Source organism: Sarcophilus harrisii, chromosome 5 (genome assembly GCF_902635505.1).
Source record: "Sarcophilus harrisii chromosome 5, mSarHar1.11, whole genome shotgun sequence".
NCBI lineage: Eukaryota > Metazoa > Chordata > Mammalia > Dasyuromorphia > Dasyuridae > Sarcophilus > Sarcophilus harrisii.
In genome coordinates this window covers 17,532,843-17,552,664 of record NC_045430.1, presented here as the reverse complement: position 1 = coordinate 17,552,664, position 19,822 = coordinate 17,532,843, and the positions used below count along the sequence as shown (strand labels likewise).

Sequence of the window (19,822 nt, the reverse complement as noted above, 5' to 3'; positions counted from 1 at the left end):
ATGAGAAAGTGAAAAAATGCTACAGCAGTGTGAATTATAAAGCAGGAAAGGATGGGAATTGGTATGAGGAGGGAGCAGGGATATAGAATAGTCTTTTGAATTTTAAAGGCACTCCCAATTGGTCGCTCTGTTCTCTGGCACAAAAGGGAGATTGCTGTTGGCTTGAGGTTACATTACAGTGAAAAGATGGACAATCAGGTTCTAGGCTAGAAGTACAAAGTCTAGATGTTATTTCCCATAGTACTAGAGGCTGACACTATAGGATCATCAATTTAGAATTAAAAATGACTTTAGAGACCATGTTTTTCAATGTATTAATCCTTATTTTTAAGATTAGGTGACTTGTCCAGAGCCTCACAAGTGGCAAATACTCGAAGGAGGATTGGAATCCATCGATTCTGGCTAGTTGCAAAGTCCATTCTCCTTCAACCACATCAAAGAGGGAGTGTGGTAGAGTGGAAAAAGTACTGGATATCGGCTCAGGAATGACTCTTGTGACCCAAGTTAAATGACTTTCTTTTTGAATTTCAGTTTCTTTATCAATACAATGAAGGACTTAGAATAGATGGATCTTCTGAGGTCCCTCTAGTTCTGGTTCTACACCATATGATCAAAATAACTTGCTACCCATCTAGGGGATTTAGTTTCCTCATCTGTAAAATGAAGGGGTTGGACTAGATGGCTTCCCAGGTGTCCTCCATTTCTGCATCTATGATTTTATAACCACACTACCACTACCTAGAATGCCATTCTTTGACAAATTCACTTTCAGTGTATGTGCCTTTACATTTTCTTTCTCCCTGGTCGTTAAAAGCAAGTATGGTTACTAGCATTTATGGTTTATGGAAAACAAGGTACAGATGGGATAAAGGCCTAATCCAGGGTCATGTAATCAATGCTGAAGCTAGATTCAGAATCTCAGATTTGGCAACAGATTCTTAAATTGTGATTTAAACTCTGCCACTTACTCTTGGGCTCTGAATTAGTCCTTCAGTCTAAGCAGATGACATGTGTACACTGTGTGCAATTGTGGGTACCATATTTGAGGAAGGATTTTGATAAGAGCAGGCAGTGAAGATGGGGAAAGGCCCTGGAGAACAGAGGATGCTGAGTTTAATAAACATCTATTAATGAATTGAGGAGACTCAGGCAATGCCTGAAAGCCATCTTCATGGACTAGAAAGGCTGCAATTATATTTGTTCTGAAAGAAGTAATTGGGGGTGATGGGAGTGGGGAATGATAACTGAAGAGACATCTTTTTTTTTTTTTTTTTTTTTTTTTTTTACAATAGGTCTTGATATTGGGGGTTGGTGAGCTGCCTTATGGTTTGAATTGTCTAGCAAGGGAATAGGCTGCTTTCTGGAGGAGGTGGAGTCCCTTTTATTAGAAGTCCTTGGGCAAAGGCTGGATCACCACTCATCAGGGATGCTATAGATGGGACTCTTGTTCAGTTACAAGTTGGACTCAGAGTCCATCCAACTGTGAAATTTGGGGGATATTTATGTATTTTGGACCAATCGTCTATTCCTTTTCCTTATATTATTTTATAATATATTTCATATTTTCCTTATTTTATTTATATTTTATAACCTTATTTTATAAGGTTGAACTAATATTAATAATAGCATTTCTCCTTTTCCTCCTAATGATAATAATAAAAACATTGTAAATTTTTCATATTTGATATCTCATTTAATCCTCATAGTAAACTAATTTCTGACTGCCTCAGTTTCCTCATCTGTAAAATGGGGATAATAATAGCACCTACCTCCTCCCTGTTGAGAAGATCAAGTGAGATACCACAGATAAAGTACTTAGAAAACCTTCTATAAATGTCAGTGAGCATTGTTATTATTATCGTCAGAGGCTACATTCAAAATGGATGACTAGATGATCTCTGAAGTCCCGAATAGCTCTAAGCTTCATGGTTTTGCAAACTCAGGTCTTCCAACTCCAGGCTCATTATTTTTTCTGCTCTATTGTGCTTTCTGACGTTGGATCCTCTTCTGCCGCCTGCAGGAGGTGGCCCTGGCCCTCCCTACATCTCTTATCCTTCAACCCGTTCAAACACCAAAGGCATAGAGTGACTCACTCAAACCTCCCCAACACGCTGGTGGCCTGATTCTTTCTACTCAGAATCTGGGGTTCTGAAATTGCTCTTCAAGTGGGAGGAGGGCGTGGTGCGGTCTCCTAATGAGGAGGCAACGGGGGCATTTGCCAGCCTCCCATAAGTACCCACTCAGGAAGCCCGCTGGATTGTCCCAAGGAGGTCTTTTTGAAAGTTGCTGCAAGACTTCCTAAAGGCAGGATCTGAGAATAGGACTGATGAAGCCCGAAATAAAAAGCTTTTTAATAGATTCTATAAAAAAAGGGAATTCAGGCTCAGGGGAAATTCATGGCTCCATTAAGGAATCAAACCTATCAGTGATCTAAGCAGGAGGAGTTGGCAGAGACTCTAAAGAGAAAGGGAGAAAGGAAAAGGGAAAAAAGCGCCCAATTATGTCAATGTCACTTGGAACGTTGAACACAAGAGAAGTTCTGATGAATAACTTTCCCTAGGGGGAGGTGGGCAGAGGCAGAAAACTTTTGCTTAAAGCCTGATGCTGGGCGTGGACAGACTTGGCCAAAGCAGGAGAGGGATGGAGAGGTGGGGGACAAGTCCCGTCAATTTTCTTGGCATTGGCTTTGGTGCTTTGGATAAAAGAGAAAAATGGGCAGGAGGAATAAAAAAGAGGGAGCAAGAATCAGAAGATAGGAAGTTAGACAGATGGGAGGGAAAGAGAGAGAGAAAGAGACAGAGGAGACGGAGATAGAGACACACACAGAGACAGAGAGACAGAGAGAAAGAGAGACAGAGAGAGAGACACAGAGAGACAGAGACAGAGAAACAGAAAAAGAAAGAGAGATAAAAAGAGACACAGAGAGAAAGAGAAGGGAAGAAAGGTAGATAGAGACCTACTAGACAGAAGTAGAGAGGGAGGCAGAAATAAAGGCAGAGGCACAGATTGAGACATAGAAAAACAGAAAAACGAGAGACCAAGACAGGAGATAAGGAAATAGGGAGAAGAGAGAAGGGAAGGAAAAGCAAAATGGAGTGGATAATAAGACTGGGGGTAAGAGGAGAAGAGAACAAGAATGAAAGACAAAAACATAAGAGAACTTGCTCTCTCCATAGATAAATTAAACTAAGTCATGCACTTTCTGTTTATTTCCTTAATACAATTAACCTATGTGCAATTCTATAGGATGGAACCTATTTGAGATCAGTTTTTTAAAAACATTTTTTTGGTCTTCAAGTTCCTAGCACTTAGCACAGTCTCCAAGAGCAAGACATTTGAATGAAGAAACAGAAGGCAGGATGGGCCAGACAAAATAAACCAGCACCATAACTACGTTGGCCACCATTTCTCTTCCTTCTCTGATAAAACAGTCAAAGATCCTGAACTCAATAGCCTCAGGATCAACAGTGCTTCCCCACCCCCAAATTCCTGGACCTTCTTCCAGGCCAGTCTACACTGTCATCCTTGAGTGAAGACATCATTGTTGAAAGGATGGTTACCCTTTTCATCCCTAAAAGTGATAAATGTTGATCAAGTGCCACCAAAAGTCGGGTAGGCCTTGAAGCTCTGAAGGTATCAGCCCCTCCCAGATCACTGAACCTCCTTCAATCCAGCGTTCACATTTATCTTTCAAATACTCAGTTTCTATAGAGAAAGGGCCACATGTCCATCAACTGCTAACCAATTGCCCTAAAAAAGGGCAGTCAAACCAGCTTAGCTGAAGCAGCAAGAGATTCTGAGAGAAGCACAGGAAGCAGTATGTGCCAAGCCAGTCAAACCACCACCATCACCTTGACCACCATCTTCTCTCAGCTCCTCAGGGAGAAAGTCCATAATCTTGAACCCAAGAGATTGGAGAATAGAAGCAATCTTTGTGGAGATGGAGCCTAGAAACCATTCCTGTAGGTACTACAACCCATAACTATTGAAAGTTCTTGCTCCCATCGTCCTTGGAACAATCCAGTGGTTCAACATCAGAAACTTATGATTTTATCCGTGGAAATAACTTTAGAACAAGACTTGGACCATTTAATTTGCTGCTGTACCCTAAGTGCCAGGGGACCTTTTCTTCTGATTTGAGACTTGTTGTCTCCCGCATTAGAATGTGAGCTCCCTGAGAACAGGGACTGTCAGACTTTTCTATTCATATTTCCAATGTTTTGTACATAGTAATAAATGCTTTAAAAACCTTACATAATATTCACATAGCAGGTAAAGTTTAAAAATCATTCTCCTTTGTTGATAATATTTTCATTTTTCCTCCACATCTATTCATGAGCAGGTTGTATACAGGAATTAGAATCTACCAGATAATGCTAGCATCCATTATATTCCTTTTTATTGTGGAGAGAGGATTACCTCATAAAGTAACTGGGGTATGAGATATAAACTTAAACAAGAATGAATCATTATAATTTAGCTTCTATTACCTTAGCTCCTCAGATTTGTGTTTTCCCTGCTAATGGGTTGACCTTGAAATATACACTTTATTTGCTCTCCAGTTCCCCCTAATACCCAGACTGCAACACAGATTTAAAATACTTTATAGAGTTTCTATGTATATTGGGGGTGGGCAGTACAGGTGGACAGAGGTTGAGGCAAGAACTGAATAGGAGGTGAATAAGATGGTTGCCTTGTTTTTGGGAAACTTCAAAAGTTCATTACTGACCCCACAGTTTTCATGAAAACAAAGGACCATTTTAAAAATAGTAACACTCTACTGATGTTGCCATGTCTCAATGAGACAAGGAATACATCCATCTCTGAAAATTTCTTTAATGATTATGCAATAAATGACAATGGAGGGGTAAATGTTGGGTGTCATCAGACTGGCCCATTAGATATTCTACAGAACAAGATTAAGAGATACATGGGCTATTAAGGGAAAAAAAAGGAATTGTATTTTTCAGCCCAAGATCTAATTAAGCTGATGATGGAATAAAGTTTAGAGTAGAAAGTTACTTAGATGTTCCATTTCTCTCTCTCTCTCTCTCTCTCTCGCTCTCGCTCTCGCTCTCGCTCTCGCTCTCGCTCTCCCTCTCTCAAAGGAAGGAGCAACAAGCCTTTACTATAGGACTTCTTAACCTTTTCTGTGTTATGATCCACTTTGACAATGTGATAAAGCCTACAGACATATTCTTAGAATAATGGTTTTAAAAGAAAAAAAAATCCAAAACAAAATATTAGGATGATAAAAGAAACAATCTAAATCAAATATAGTTATCTATCCATCTACAAGTTAACAGATCCCCAAGTTAACATCCTTTGCTCTAGTGATATGTCAACCAATGCCAACCTATTTCAACAATGATAAATGTCAACAACGATAAATATAATGAATAACACGGTGAATAAAAGTAATGCCAACCTATTTCAACAATGATAAATGTCAACAACGATAAATATAATGAATAACACGGTCAATAAAAGTAATAGCAAATGAAATACATTTCTAAAACCTCTCCCTGCTTCTCCACCCCTTAAGTATCTGCATTCTTTGACTTCCTAAGTCAAGAGCAACAATATTCCAGACCACTATTAGTTGCATCTAAATGTAACACAATGCACTGTGGTAGACTGTTAATCTCAGACTGGCTTGCCCCAACCAGTCACCAGGCTTTTGGATCTCACCATTCAATGTTGTATGCTAGGATAATTCCTAAGATTATTATACTGACACAGGTTCAGAGCTGGAAGAGACTTTGGAGATTACTCTCTCCATAACTCTTCCCCTTCACCATTCTAAAGATAATAAAACTGATTTCTAGAGAGGGTAAATGAAGGTCCCTGAAATAAAAAGTGGTAAATCTGGGATTTAAAGTAGGAATTTTCTGATTTTAAATCCTTTTGTTGACATGATTGATATCTCTTTCCCTTTAGTCTCTTTTTGATTAAAAAAAGACTAATTCAAGTATTAACATAATCCAAATACCATTAATTGTATTTCTATCTTTTTTGAGAAACATAATATAAAACATGACAATGAACACAGGGCTCATATCTTGCTTAGATTATCAATCATGCCTCCAGCAGCATAGATAGTAGAGAATTGACCTAATCTTCATTGTAAATACCTTGTATGCTTTGAAGGCTACTCTCTTTTCTCATGAAAAATCACTTTAAAATCACTTTTACCTTTAAATTTGTGGAACACAGCCCAGAGCTCTGCGATGTCAGTAGCAAAGGTGATGTCAGTGTCCAGAACGATGACTCGCTCCATGTTGGCAGGAAGGGTCTTGGTCAGAACCAGCTTCATCAAACCATATATCCCGGAGTAGTGTTTGTTGGGGATCCAGGAAACCTCCGACTGAGTAAAAGGAGATGGGAGAAAAGAAAAGGAGAATTCATTAACTAGCAAACATCTGATTCATAAAGATGCCCTGATCTAGGGCATAGTGAAGTCAAGTTAGATTTATTGTCAAATTTTAGGTTCATTCAAAATGTGTTATATTATGGTAATACTTCCTTTGTAACTCTAAGCTCTGTCAAGGAGAAACTGTGGGGCATGTCAATCAATTCAAAAATCCACTATGTGCCAAAAATTGTTCTAGGCACAGAAGATGGAAATAAAAAGAAGGAAACAAAATTTCTACTCCCAAGGAACTTATATTCTATTGGAGAGAAAGGGAGACAAAAAGTACATATATAAATATGTACAATGCATCTACAAAGAGTATATAAATATGTACCCATATGTTCTACACACAACTCCATGTGTATATATGTATATGCATATATGTACATACATACACACAACATATGTGTGTATTACAGAAAAGGAGGAATAGAGAAAAAAGGAGAAAAGAAAAAGGAGGAGCAGGAAGAGGAGGACAAGAAGAATAAAAGAAGAGAGGAAGAAGAAGAGAAGGAGGAGAAATACAACAAGAGGAAGAAAAAAGAGGAGGAGGAGGAGGAAGAAGAAAAGAAGAGACGAGGAGGAAGAGAAAGAAGGGGAAATGGAAGAAGAGGAGGAATAGTAGCAAGAGGAGAATATACATATAGAGATACTATATGCATATATACTTAGCACATATCATATACACTCTCCCATAAATGCACAATTTCAAAAGAATGCTGAAAACAAAACATTCACAGAGTAAATTAAGAGTTTGCACAACACCTTAGACTGTGATTTGATCTTCATAACAGGTGGGCACTGATGGGAATTACTCCTCACATTTTGCAAATGAGAAAATAGTGAATGAGAGATGTGAAGTGACTTTTCCGTTTACCCCATTCTTGGGCATCAAAAGTTGTTGTTCAAACCCAAATCTTCCCTGATGCCGACTTCATGGTCTTTACATGCTGCTATAGGCATATGGTGTGTTGCTATTTTTCATATTTCCAGGATCTTCTTATCTGTTTCCCCATGTCTTTTCCTTGTCATCAAAAGACTTATTAAGCACTATTCTGCCTGCTCCATTCAACAAAATTCAATGCAATTCCACAGCCTTCTTAATTGTTTAAAAGAATGTAGAATTCAGAATCAGAAGATGGGGTTTCCAACACTGACTTAGATTGTTTATTCTCTATGAGATCCTGGGGAGAGCATCTCTACCTCTCTGGGTCTCATTGTCCTCATCTATAAAATAAAGGGCAAGGAGAGTGAGCTACCTGATCTCTAAGGTTGTTATTTATTCTGAATACAATTGTATGGCTCCATAAGTCTATGGATAGATATTTGGGGCAGAGGGCAGCAGAAAGCCAACAGAAGAAGGGTTTGGATAATGACCAGTCCAGGACTCTCGCTAAAATCCTGCAAAAAGGGAGGGGGGTACAAACATTTGAAGGATCTTGGTTCAACTTATTATCTCCCCTCAAGGCCAAGCAGGAACTGAATAGAGGTGGCACTTAATAAATTTTTCTCAAAACAAATGCAAGGTTAGTGTAAGAAAAAAAAAAAATCAGAGAATGATACATTGAGAACCAGAATGGACTTTAAAAGGGAAAGATCCAGTTCCCTCATTTTATGAAGCAGGAAATGGGGATTCTTAGAAATTAAAGCGTTTGACCATTTACAGGTGCCTGACCTTTTGAAACTGATAATCCAGATGGAGGATGTTGGTTAAACACAATTTATTAAAATATTCAATTTGAGTAAGAACATCTGAGTAGTAAAGTGTTCTGTAAATTACTTTACACTGTGCATTTACTGATTTGTGTACACATTAGTTCTTCCCTCCTTCCAATTGAGGATATGCTCCCTGAAGGCAGGGCCAGGATATCTCCAAAGCGAGACTTGAACCTACTTCCTTGCCACACTCTGACAATGCCTCTCTCTAAAAGAGGACTTTTTATACAATTCTTGTTCCTGAAAGCACTGGACTCTGGAAACTCAACTCAGATCTTTTCTATGCAGAGAATTTCTGCCCAAGATTGGCATTCAGTAGGAAGGCTATAAGTTAAGGCTCTCTTAATACACCAGACCTTTGTTTAACTTATTTATCAATTTTTGTTGCTGTCAGAGAAGAGGAGCTTAATGAAATCTGAACACAGAATATTCCATTAAACCCTCTAATCAGGAGGTCCAAATGATTTAGATTTATTTTAACACATACACAAAGTACTTTGCTAAATAGAAAGAAATGTGGATAAATGAAAATAAATTCATTTCAACATGAGCTGAAGCACAAACATATTCCCCAATGTATCTCCCAATAAGTTAAGTCAGATTGTTAAGTAAAAGTGAAAGAAGTGGTGGAGAGTTTATGTTTACAGAGAAGGAAAGACAAGAAACATATGGCAACGTAGGCTCTCTTGGGTGAAGAGATGTGGAAAGAATAGCAAAATCTCAGAGGTCCAAGGAACACGGCAGGCCAGCTGGTCTCACCTTTGCCTCAAAAGGAACATCCTTCTCAACGTGCTGGATAAGTGGCCAAGCAACCTTTGCTTTAAATCCACCAGTGAACTCACTACCAACCCAATCCAGCAACCATTCATTAAGCACCTATTATGTTTCTGGCACCAAGTTAGGTGATAAGAAAATAATAAAGAGTCTGCCCTTAAACAACTTATATTCTACACATATAAATTCCTAAGAGAAGAAAGAGTAGAATAATGACAACTAAAATATATCAGAAAAGACTTCCTGCAAGAGATTTTACACACACACACACACACACATGCATATATGTATAATATCACACACATATATCTGTATATATGAGAAACTATAAAGAAAGATGGGAATTCTAAAAGTCAGAAGTGAGAGGAACAAGTGTTTATTATGTACAGAAATTTTTCAAGGACTGACTCACAACAACCCTGGGAAGTAGGTGCTATTATTATACCCATTTTACAGATGAAAAATAACTGAGGCAGACAGAGATTGAGTGACTTAGCAGAGTTACACAGCTAGGAAGTGTCTGAGGCTAGATTGGAACTATCTAGCCCTTAGTTCTTGAAGAGGACCGTGACATCAGGGAGGTGATGCCGTGACACACAACTGACTTGGACTGAAGGGAGGGAGAACTGTGCAAGATCACCCGCCTGACTTTCTCTTCCAGAGCCATTTGGAATCAGTGGCCAGATATAGACCTGAACAACTCGAGATGGCCCAAGTATTCCCATCAGTTGAGGAATGGATGAGCAGCTTATGGGATCTGCATGTGATGGAATACTCTTGTATTAGAAGATGTAATCAAGGAGATGGTTTCAGAAAAGCCTAGGAAGACTTGTATGAACTAATACAATGTGAAGTGAGCAAAATAAAAACAATTTACACAATAACATCACACTTTTACAAAATGATATGGGGAATGGGCCAAGCAAAGCATCTGTGGTCCCTTATGATCTCCTAGGTCTTTCAGCCTTGGTTTCCTTATTTGTATAAGGGGGTAAGATTAGATGGTATCTGAGATCCCTTTAGCTATTGATTTATGCCACAGAATAAACTCAACCTAGCTTGGTTGTGAGCCATATTATTCTCCATAACTCCATGAAGTTTGCTGGAATTGCGGGTGGCGAGCCGGAAGGGCACCGTGGTTCACTCTGTGGCTGTTTCAAAGCCTGGCAAGGTAGCAGTTGGGGAATGGCAACAGTGCTCAGCAGTACTGCCCTGCTCTCACTTCACCATGAGATGTAGTTTGTGCTTCATTCAGCATTATTTTAGGGCCAACAGTCCAGCTGGAAATGCACTACTTGGCCCCATTCAGTGTATGCATTTTACTGGGTGGGGGAAGCTTATAATCACATAGCACACGGGGGTAAAGTGTAGGGCAGCCCTAATTCAGTCCTGGAAGGGTCCTCTCCTGAGATGGGGTCCCCCAACTTTCTTAGTAAAGATATTTTAACTGAAGCCATGTATTCTGGATGGGAGGGAAGGGAAAGGGGAACGAGAAGAAGATGGGAGAGAGAAGGAAGCAAGGGGAGGGTAGGAGTAAAAGAGGTGAATGAGAGCTGAGAAAAGGGGGAGAAGGGAAAGGAAGACTCGTTTTTTCTAAGGGGGAGAGGGTGATGAAGATTAGTGACCATCATGAAACTCATTTAGAGATAGACACAATCTTAAATATTATCACAGAGGCCATTGATTCCCACCCTCTTCATCTTACAGATTGATTACAGGATCATAGATTTAAAGCTGGGAAGGACCTCAGCAGTCATTAGTCCAACCCCCTTCATTTTACAGACTGATTTGAAGATCATCAATCTAGAGCTTGGAATTCAGCCCAAACTCGCCATTTTAAAGACAAGCAAATAGAAGCCCAGGAAGGTTATGCACCTTGCTGAAGATTTCAATTGAAGAAATTTATCTCGGAGGCCATGTAAATCCTCATTTGAACCCAGTCATCTGATCCCAGAGGCAGTTAGATGATTCAATGGATAGAATGCTGGGCCTGGAGTATTCAAATCTGACCTCATATACGTCTTAGCTGTCTGATCTTGGGCAGAGGTCACTTCATGCTGTTTGCCTCAGTTTCCTCATCGGTAAAATGAGCTGAAGAAGGAAATGGCAAACCTCTCCGTTATCTTTACCAAGAAAGTCCCATGAAAAGTCAGACATGACTGAATGACTGAACAAACTCTGATTCCATTTTTTCTTTCCTGTCCTAAAATCTTTGTTCCAACACTTTCACTTTATATGTGAAAGATATTAAAGCCAAGAGTCTCTCTGAGCTTCAGCTCTGACTCTCTGAACCTCTCTTTTCCCACTATTCCCAAATAGCATTCACATCTTGGATAATCACTCTGCCTTAAGACCCTTCCCAACTCTGGTAGATATTTTATGTTCCAAAGTCATCTCATTTCTGATATTCTAAGATCATATGAATGAATCCTCTGTTCTTCATTAATATTTCATAAAAGATATATGTAATTGAAATAGTTTCTTAAAACTACAATTCTTTTAAGAAATAAGTTATTATTCTAATTGATGACTATTAAGGAGTGCAAATAGAAAAAGGCAGTCATGGGTAATCTTAAAATGAGGACCCCATAGTCAGGGGTCCTCAAACTACGCCTGTGGGCCAGATGCGGCAGCTGAGGACGATTATCCCCCTCACCCAGGGCTATAAAGTTTCTTTATTTTTTAAAGGCCCACAAAACAAGGTTTTTGTTTTTACTACAGTCCAACCCTCCAACAATCTGAGGGACAGTGAATTGGCCCCCTATTTAAAAAGTTTGAGGACTTCTGCCATAGATGCTGATGCAAGATCAGGGCAGGAAGAAAACCAAAATTATATTGATCTAGAAAAGTCCTCTTTTCTTAACTGCTGTATAGAGTATATATTGTCTGCTCTAAAGAGAGCTGGAACGTGGTAGAACTGGCTGATCATTGCTCTCTACTCTGGGCCCTCACAAGTAACTTTGAAGCATATCTAAACTTGATTGTCTCTGACAAAAGCTTCTTGAGAAATCTGCATCCCTTCCCACTTAGCTGTTATTCAGAAGCTACAAGAACATGCTTGATCTGCCCTCTAATCCAATACCTCAACAATGTGGGGTGTTAATAAGCATTATCAATGGCCTCATAAGGCACTCTTCTTGTAACTGTGGCATCTTATTTTTTCATTATTCATGAAAGAGTATTTGGGCCCATAAAACCAGGATTTTGAAGTCCTATTATATGATCTAATAATAGATATTTTCATTCTTCCCCAGTGCCCATTTCTCTCCAGTCTAGTTTCAGCCTCAATTCTTAACAGATGACAATATCCTATTTAATTTACAAAGTTATAAGAGCATAGATTCAGAGTGAGAAAGGACCTCATGGGTCCTTCAGTCAGTTATTTCAATTGTGTCCAAATCTTTGTCATTCCATTTGGGGTTTGCTTGACAGAGATACTGGAGTGGCTTGCCATTTCCTTCTCTAACTAATTTTATGGATGAGGAAACTGAGGCAGAGTTAAGTGACTTGCCCAGGGTCACAGAACCAATAAATGTCTGAGGTTGGATTTGAACTCGGGAAGATGAGTCTTCCTGACTTCAGGTCCAGCACTCTATCCACTATGACACCACCTATATGTTCCATCTAATCCTACCTCACTCTCTTTTGTAAATAAGGAAATTGAGATCTGGAAAAAAATGCTCAAATTCACACAGGGAATAAAAGTTAAACCTAGGTCTGCTGACTCCAAATCACAGGATTATAGTTTATGGAATCACAGACATACCTTAGAAGTCATCTAGTCAAAATCTAGAGAAGATAAATGACTTGATCAAGGTGATACTGGTGGCAGAGATGGTCTTTCAGGACCTTAGTTTCCAAAGTCAGAGCCTTTCCCCTTATAAACATATCTCCCATCTTAAAAAGAAACAATTAAAGAGGTTTACTAGGGCATCACTTTGGGTGTAAAAGTCCTGAAGTTATTAGTTCTATTAGCCTAGAGTTCATGTAGTCCAATTCTTCCATTGTACAGATAGGGAAATAGAGGGTGAGAGAGATTAAATGACTTGTCTAAGTTCACCTAGGTAATAAATGGAAGATATGGGCTTAAAACTCAAGTCTTCTGATTCTAAATCTGGTCCAACCATGAAATAGTTTTTCTGCCTTGATTTGAGATGATTGATGCTTAGGCTAAAAGGGGACACATCTGAGCTGGGTGGATGTAGCCCAAAGGCATTGCGAGATCAGAATATGGGTTCAGCATGGTTCAAAAATTTGGTCCTGTTCCTCTGAATACTGGAGAATAGCTTTAACAAGCCTACCACATGTTCACATAAAACTTAGCTGACCCTGGGTCATGCTTTGTGACTGCTGGGGAGAGAGCATTGGATTTGGGAGTCAAGAATTCAAATCCTGTCTCAGACACTTGATGCTAAGGGTCAAAGCACATTATTTCATTTCTCTCAAGTTTAGCTTACTAATCTATAAAAGAAGAAGATTGTACTTAATTGCCTACTAAAAAGTCCTTTCTAGTTCTAAGCTTCTGATATTCTGACCTAATTAAATATTTTATCCTGTTTGCCTCAGTTTCCTCATCTGTAAAATGAGTTAGAGAAGGAAATGGCAAACCACTCCAGTATCTCTGCCAATAAAATTTCAAATGGGATGATAAAGGTTTGGACATAATTGAAACAACTGGCTGAAGGACCTGTGAGGTTCTTTTTCACTCTGAATCTATGATTTTATATCTTTGTAAATTAATTGGGATATTGTCATCTGTTAAGAGTTGGGGCTGAAGCTAGGCTGGAGAAAAATGGGTGCTTGGGAAGATCTATTATCACTGGGGTCAAATGCTAGCTAAAGAAATTCCCAATTTGAATAAAAATCTGGGGAAAATAATTTTTTGAGTTGCACTGAGGTCCAAAGCATAAACGCAAGTTTTGACAAAATCACTAAATGCAAATGAGACACATATATTTTGAATAATTACTTGTGCCAGGTACTGAAAACGATATAAAATTTAGATAAGAGAGTACCCTTACTCTCAAGGCATTTACAATTTAGCAGAGGATTAAAAAATATTGACCAATCTAAGATTTTTTCCTCCTCTCTCCTACCTTCAGGTAGAGTTCCCAAAGGGGATCTACCAATTACATCTAACTGAAGAGCTTTCTTTAAGGAGAAACTACTGGGCTGGCTGGATATTATGTCTCAGTCATTACCTGGTATTCTGGGTTTAGGGGACTCCATTCTTTAGCTAGAAAAAGACCATGCTCCATCCCAAAGACAGTGATGCTGTTTCTGAAACACAGATATGTAGAAAAATGGGAATTCCCTGCACTTGTGCAGGACAAAAGAAAAAAAAAGGGGGGGATTGAATGGAACTTCCAGCCTCCAGCTATAATCCTTAACTTCAGAAGGCAGCATACAACTCTAGTTAGAGATGATTTAATCCAGTGGTTCTCAAAGTCTGGTCCAGAGCATCCTGGGAATCTCTGAAATCCTTTCAGAGAGTCTACAAATTCATAATTAGTTTTTATTTTTAATGTGATCAATATCTATAACTATAAACCACATAAACAAAAACTCTTTGAACAGATCCTCAATCATTTTTAATAGGATAAAGATATTGAGAACAAAAGTTTGAGGACCACTGATAATCCATCCTCTCCCACAATCCCCATGCAGGATTTCCCTCTATAAAACAGATGGTGTGGAACCATGCAGCTTCTGTGTGAACACATCTAGTGACCGGGAACTCACTCCCTTATGAGGGAGCCATTTCATCATTAGGCTTGACTAGATTAGAAATGTCTCCCTTATTTTAATGCTAAATCTGCTTCCCTGATATGCTCAATAATCAGCTTTGCTACAAGATAAATTGAAGCCCTTTATCCATGTAAATACCCCACACCCTGTTCTATCACCTTTTACCAAGAGCTGAATAGATATGGTCATTTAGAGCCTCTGAGTTCCTGCATATATGAGTATCCACACAAGGAATTCCCAGAGGCAGCAGATCATGAAAGAAATAGAGTAATAATAGACTTAGAGGCAAGAATTATTAGTTACTCATTGTGTGACCATGGAACGGTCACGTTAACTCTCCCAATCTTGAGTCACTTCATGTTTTTAAGTTTCAGGGAATCCTCTGCAGGGGTCATCAAACTACGGCCTACGGGCCAGATGCGGCAGCTGAGGACAATTATCCCCCTCACCCAGGGCTGTGAAGTTTCTTTATTTAAAGGGCCACAAAACAAAGTTTTTGTTTTTCCTATAGTCCAGTCCTCCAACAGTCTGAGGGACAGTGAACTGGCCCTCTATTTAAAAAGTTGGAGGACCTCTGCTCTAAGGCCATACATAGGAGAAGGGTTCCAATCTGCACCACAAGAATCACAGGATGCCCTGTTGAATTCTTCCTCTCTACTTCCCTCTCTCCTATAAAATGCATTCAAAAATTGTCATAGAAACTGGGTGAGTCTAGTTTAATATTTCAATGGATAGAAACAATGAAAAAATCCTGCTCTTCTTTCCTAAATAATTGTGAAGTCTGGTTTTCCATGTACATTTTTTTGGGGGGAGGAGTAACTTCTCTGAATATTATGTCCCAATGTAAGATGGTGTTATACTGAATCACTCTATATAGGACAGATACTGAGATGAGATTAGGACTTTGAATATTTTCAGAGATTAGATTCTGAATTTATTCTAATTCTTGACTTTATGGAATCAAAAGAAGTCAGAGGTCATCCTGCCTAATCCTTTCATTTTAAATATGAGGAAATTGAAGGCCAGTGAGATGGAATGATGGTTGTCAAAGGCTGGATTGGAACCTAACTCTTCTTCCTCCAGTGCCAGCCCTCTCCCATAAAAGTACCTACCATAAAGATTTATGAAGTGCCCACTCTGAGCAGAACATGATGACTGGCACTAGGAATATTACCCCCCGCCCCCAAAAGGTCATTTTTTGCAAGCAATGTACATCTCCTGGGGGATGGCAACATGGGTGCAAGAGAGTAAATATATTTTCTATAATAAACAATGCAAAGTAATTTCAAGAAAAACAAAATATTAATAACTGGAATGGAAATAAGAAATGGCCTCATGTAGACACTGGTACTTGAACTAAATCAAACAAGAGAGTGAAAAAGGTAGCCATGAGCAGTGAATGTGTACCAGACATGGACTCTGTGCAAGGGCATGGAGGGAGGAATGAAGCCAGCCATTTAACTAGAATATTAGCTAGTGTAGGATCCATAAGTATTTCTCTTCCAAATATGTTGCATTTATCACTTAAAACAGACTTCTTATTCATGCCAAGAGTTTTTTCCCTATCGATTACAAATCACTTTGACACTTTATTTGCCTAAAAGAAAATGTCCTAGTTCTGGAAGGCTTGAGAATCATTTCCCTTTTATTTTGTAGCTGAGTAGTCTCCTTGGCAACCAAAATACTCAGAACATTAGTGGGAAAGAGGAGAACAGGTAGCCAGGGGAGAGACAGAAACATTGAAGAAGGCCAAGGAGGAGACATATGAAATATTAATAATAGCTTATAATTTTAGAACTCTTTACATCTCTGATTTTGAAGTTTTTTTTCCTTAAAGACTTTACTTGGAGATCACCAACCCTGTCTTCTTTGACTTGAACAACCAAGTGAAAATCAAAGTATCCCAAATTCAGCGTAAAAAGACACCTTAAGGAATTGTAGACTTGTAAATGCAAAGTGACTTGGAGGCCATTTAGTTCAATCTCTCTCCCTTTTTTCATGTTAGATGAAAAAATAATGAAATCAGAAGTGAAGGGACTGGCTTAAGGTCATACAAAGTAGGTCTTGGTGTCAAGCATGGTGCTGGGCATATATAAGTGTTGGTTGTAATTTCCTTCTGTTTCATTTAAGTTCTTTTAGAATGACTAGAGTTATTTTATCTGCCTCCCTAGAATTTATACTAAAAACTTGTCTAGATCTGTGTTTTTATCTGTTTAAGGATATCCAGGTATGGAATCCCCATCTACCAATATAGAAAGAAAACTGTTCTGCAATTTATAATCTTGGGAAATTACCTTGGGGCATGAAAGGGTTAAATGAGTTGGCCGGGATCATACAGATTGCATTTGTCAGAAGCAAGAGCCAAAATGCCAGATCACAGAATCACAGAGTTAGAGCTAGCACGGGCCTTTGAGGTTACCCAGTTCAAAGCTCTTATATTACAGATGAGACTCAGACAGATTAAGATATTTGTCGAGGGTCATATAGGCAACTAGAGCTAGAAGTGGGATTGAACCTGGGCCCTGCCAAGTTCCATTCTTTGTACATTGGGACATGCTGCCTCTCTGGAAATAGCCATTTTGATGACTGTATACAGAAAAAGGAGGAAGAAAAATGTGTTTGCTGCAGGCAAGGACTCCAGCTTTTCCTATGTCTTTTCAGCAGTTTATGACTTTGTGGAAACAATAAGGGCCTCTAGTCCCTTGGCTTATTAAAGTGGATCACCCAAGCTCAATAAAAGCAGTGTTATCTCATCTACAGTGAAATGTTAAAGCCACAAGGAATGAACAAACAAGACCTATTTTACATTTAATTTTCTTACGGATTAAAACCCATACACATGGATGCCTTCCATATACATGAACTGTGGAGTTGGATCTCCAAAGCTAATCTTTAAGGGGGGAGTGATCACCAATTATCCTCAGTGGATGTTTATTTCAAACACACAGCCCATATAAATCAAATGAGTCTGCTTCAAGTTTCCAGCCATGTGGGGACCCATTTACAAAACATCTTACAGAAAGCAATTCCAAATTATGGCTGAGACTCTGCTAATATTCTTATGGTATTAAAGAAGGGCTACCAGGGCTCAGAGCCAAGAAAACTATGCTCAAATCCTGAGTTTGTCTACCACCACCTAGTTGTGTGACTTTGGATAAGTCTCCCCCTTTTTGAGAGAATCAGTTTTCCTATCTCTCACATGAAGGAGATTGAGTGAGATGATCCCTTTCAGTTCTAACATTTTCTGAGACTGATGTGATTTTCTATTGTCCATCAGTTTCTATCAATCTGCTTCCTTTATTCCATTTCACTAAAAGAAATATAGACATATGTCACCTTGTCAGAATTAAATAGAGGAAGGTAGAACATTTCAGAATGGTCAAAGATGTAGCAACTAATTAATGAACATTTATTAAGTCCCTTATAATAATAACAGCTAGCATTCATATGGTACATTAAGATTTGTAAAATGCTTTACAATTTTTATCTCTTTTTATCCTTACAACAACTCTTTGGAAGTAATTACTATTTTAATTCTCACTTTACAGATAATAATAAAAAAAACCCTAAGGCTAAATAATGTTAAATGGTAGCATAGCTAGGAAGTTCCTAAGGCAGGATATCTTTCTGATTCTAGATCCAATGCTCTATCTACTCAACTATCTATTTTCTTTTGTTTTCCAGAGACTGTTTTAAACTCTGGCATCTAGAAAAACAATGGAAAAATTCTTTTTCAAAAAGACATATTCCAATGAGGAAGATAGCAACTATACAAATAAATATGTACAGAATAAATATTTATTCAATAAATATTGAAGTGTTGAAAATTTAAGATAGTTGAGGAGAAGGCACAAACTATAGTGGGAATTGTGAAAGGCTTCATGAAGAAGAAACTAATTGGCCCATGCCCTGAAGGAAGAAAGGGATTCTATGAGGAGGGAAAATTTCAGGCCTGGGGGACAGCTGTGTATAATTTTACAGATGGAAAATGGAAATGGAATTATATGTGTGAAGAACAGAGGTCACTTTGTCAGGCTCATAAATTCCATGAAAGGGAATAATGTATAATAACACTACTTAAGGTAGATGCAAATCAGTTTGAGATGGTCTTTAAAGGCTTGGCCAAGGAGTTTATGGTTGATTTTAGAGGCATTTGGGAGCCATGGGTGCCTTTGTAGGAGTGAAGTGATGTGGTCTGATTTGAGCTTAAGGAAAAGAAAAAATATTTGATGGCTGTTTGATGGGTAGATTGGAGAAGGAGAGACTCAATTCTTATGTGGAAGAACTGAACTTTAGCTAAAAATTTAAGGTTGGGAAGGGTAGAAAGTTTGATTGGAAAAGTATGTTGAATATGCTGGGTTTAAGATATTTATGAGGCATCCAATTTAAGCTGGTTGGTCATCAGAGAGTTTAGGGCTAGAAAGTGGATATAAAGACAATTGAATCTATGGTAGCTAATGAGATTACCCAGAGTAATAGTATAGAGAAGAGGAGAGAATGAAGGAGAGAGCTTTGGGGAAAGAGAAGAATATTTATGGTTAATGGGTATAATCTGGATGAAGATCCAGCAAAGAAGGATGACTCAGATAGGCAGCAGGAAAACCAGAAGAAAGGGATGTCCTGGAAACCAAGAGAGTATATCAAGAAGAAGAGGTTGATCAATACTATCAATAGTGACTGGAGAAGTTAAGAAGGATGGAAAATAAGCTAACTTGTAGTCAGAGAAACCACCACACATACTGGATGAGAAGCTCTGGCTTCTTTATCTCAGTATATTTGTTTGTAAAAAATGAGTATAGTATTATAATCTACCTTCTAATTTTGTCATGAAGGCCAAATGATACTAGTACCAATAATTGCTAATATTTACTTAAATTTTGCAAATCGCTTTACATGTTATCTCATTAAAATGAGATCATATATGAAAAGGTTTTTGCAAACTGTAAAACTTTATAGCTAGCTTTTATTACTATTTTTATTATTATTAATAATAATTGTCTAGAATCACATTGCATTGGATTATAAGTTCCTAGAGGGAAGGGGCCTTTTTACTTGCATTTGTATTCTCAACATTTAATACAGTACCTTGCTTATAAGTAAGGTAAGATAAGTAAGAGTAAGATAAGAACATGATAAACATTTGAAACATTCATTTATTCATTCAATAAT

The 19,822-nt window shown here is 38.4% G+C and overlaps 1 protein-coding gene across 1 annotated transcript in view; it reads right to left on the bottom strand.

Moving 5' to 3' along the window:
- LARGE1 (LARGE xylosyl- and glucuronyltransferase 1) overlaps window positions 1-19,822 on the bottom strand; it is a 566,453-nt gene that overhangs the window by 222,145 nt on the left and 324,486 nt on the right. The window contains exon 6 of the mRNA XM_003771101.4: window positions 6,196-6,367. Within this exon, the coding sequence (XP_003771149.1) occupies window positions 6,196-6,367 (172 nt within the window). The remainder of the gene's footprint in view (window positions 1-6,195; window positions 6,368-19,822) is intronic.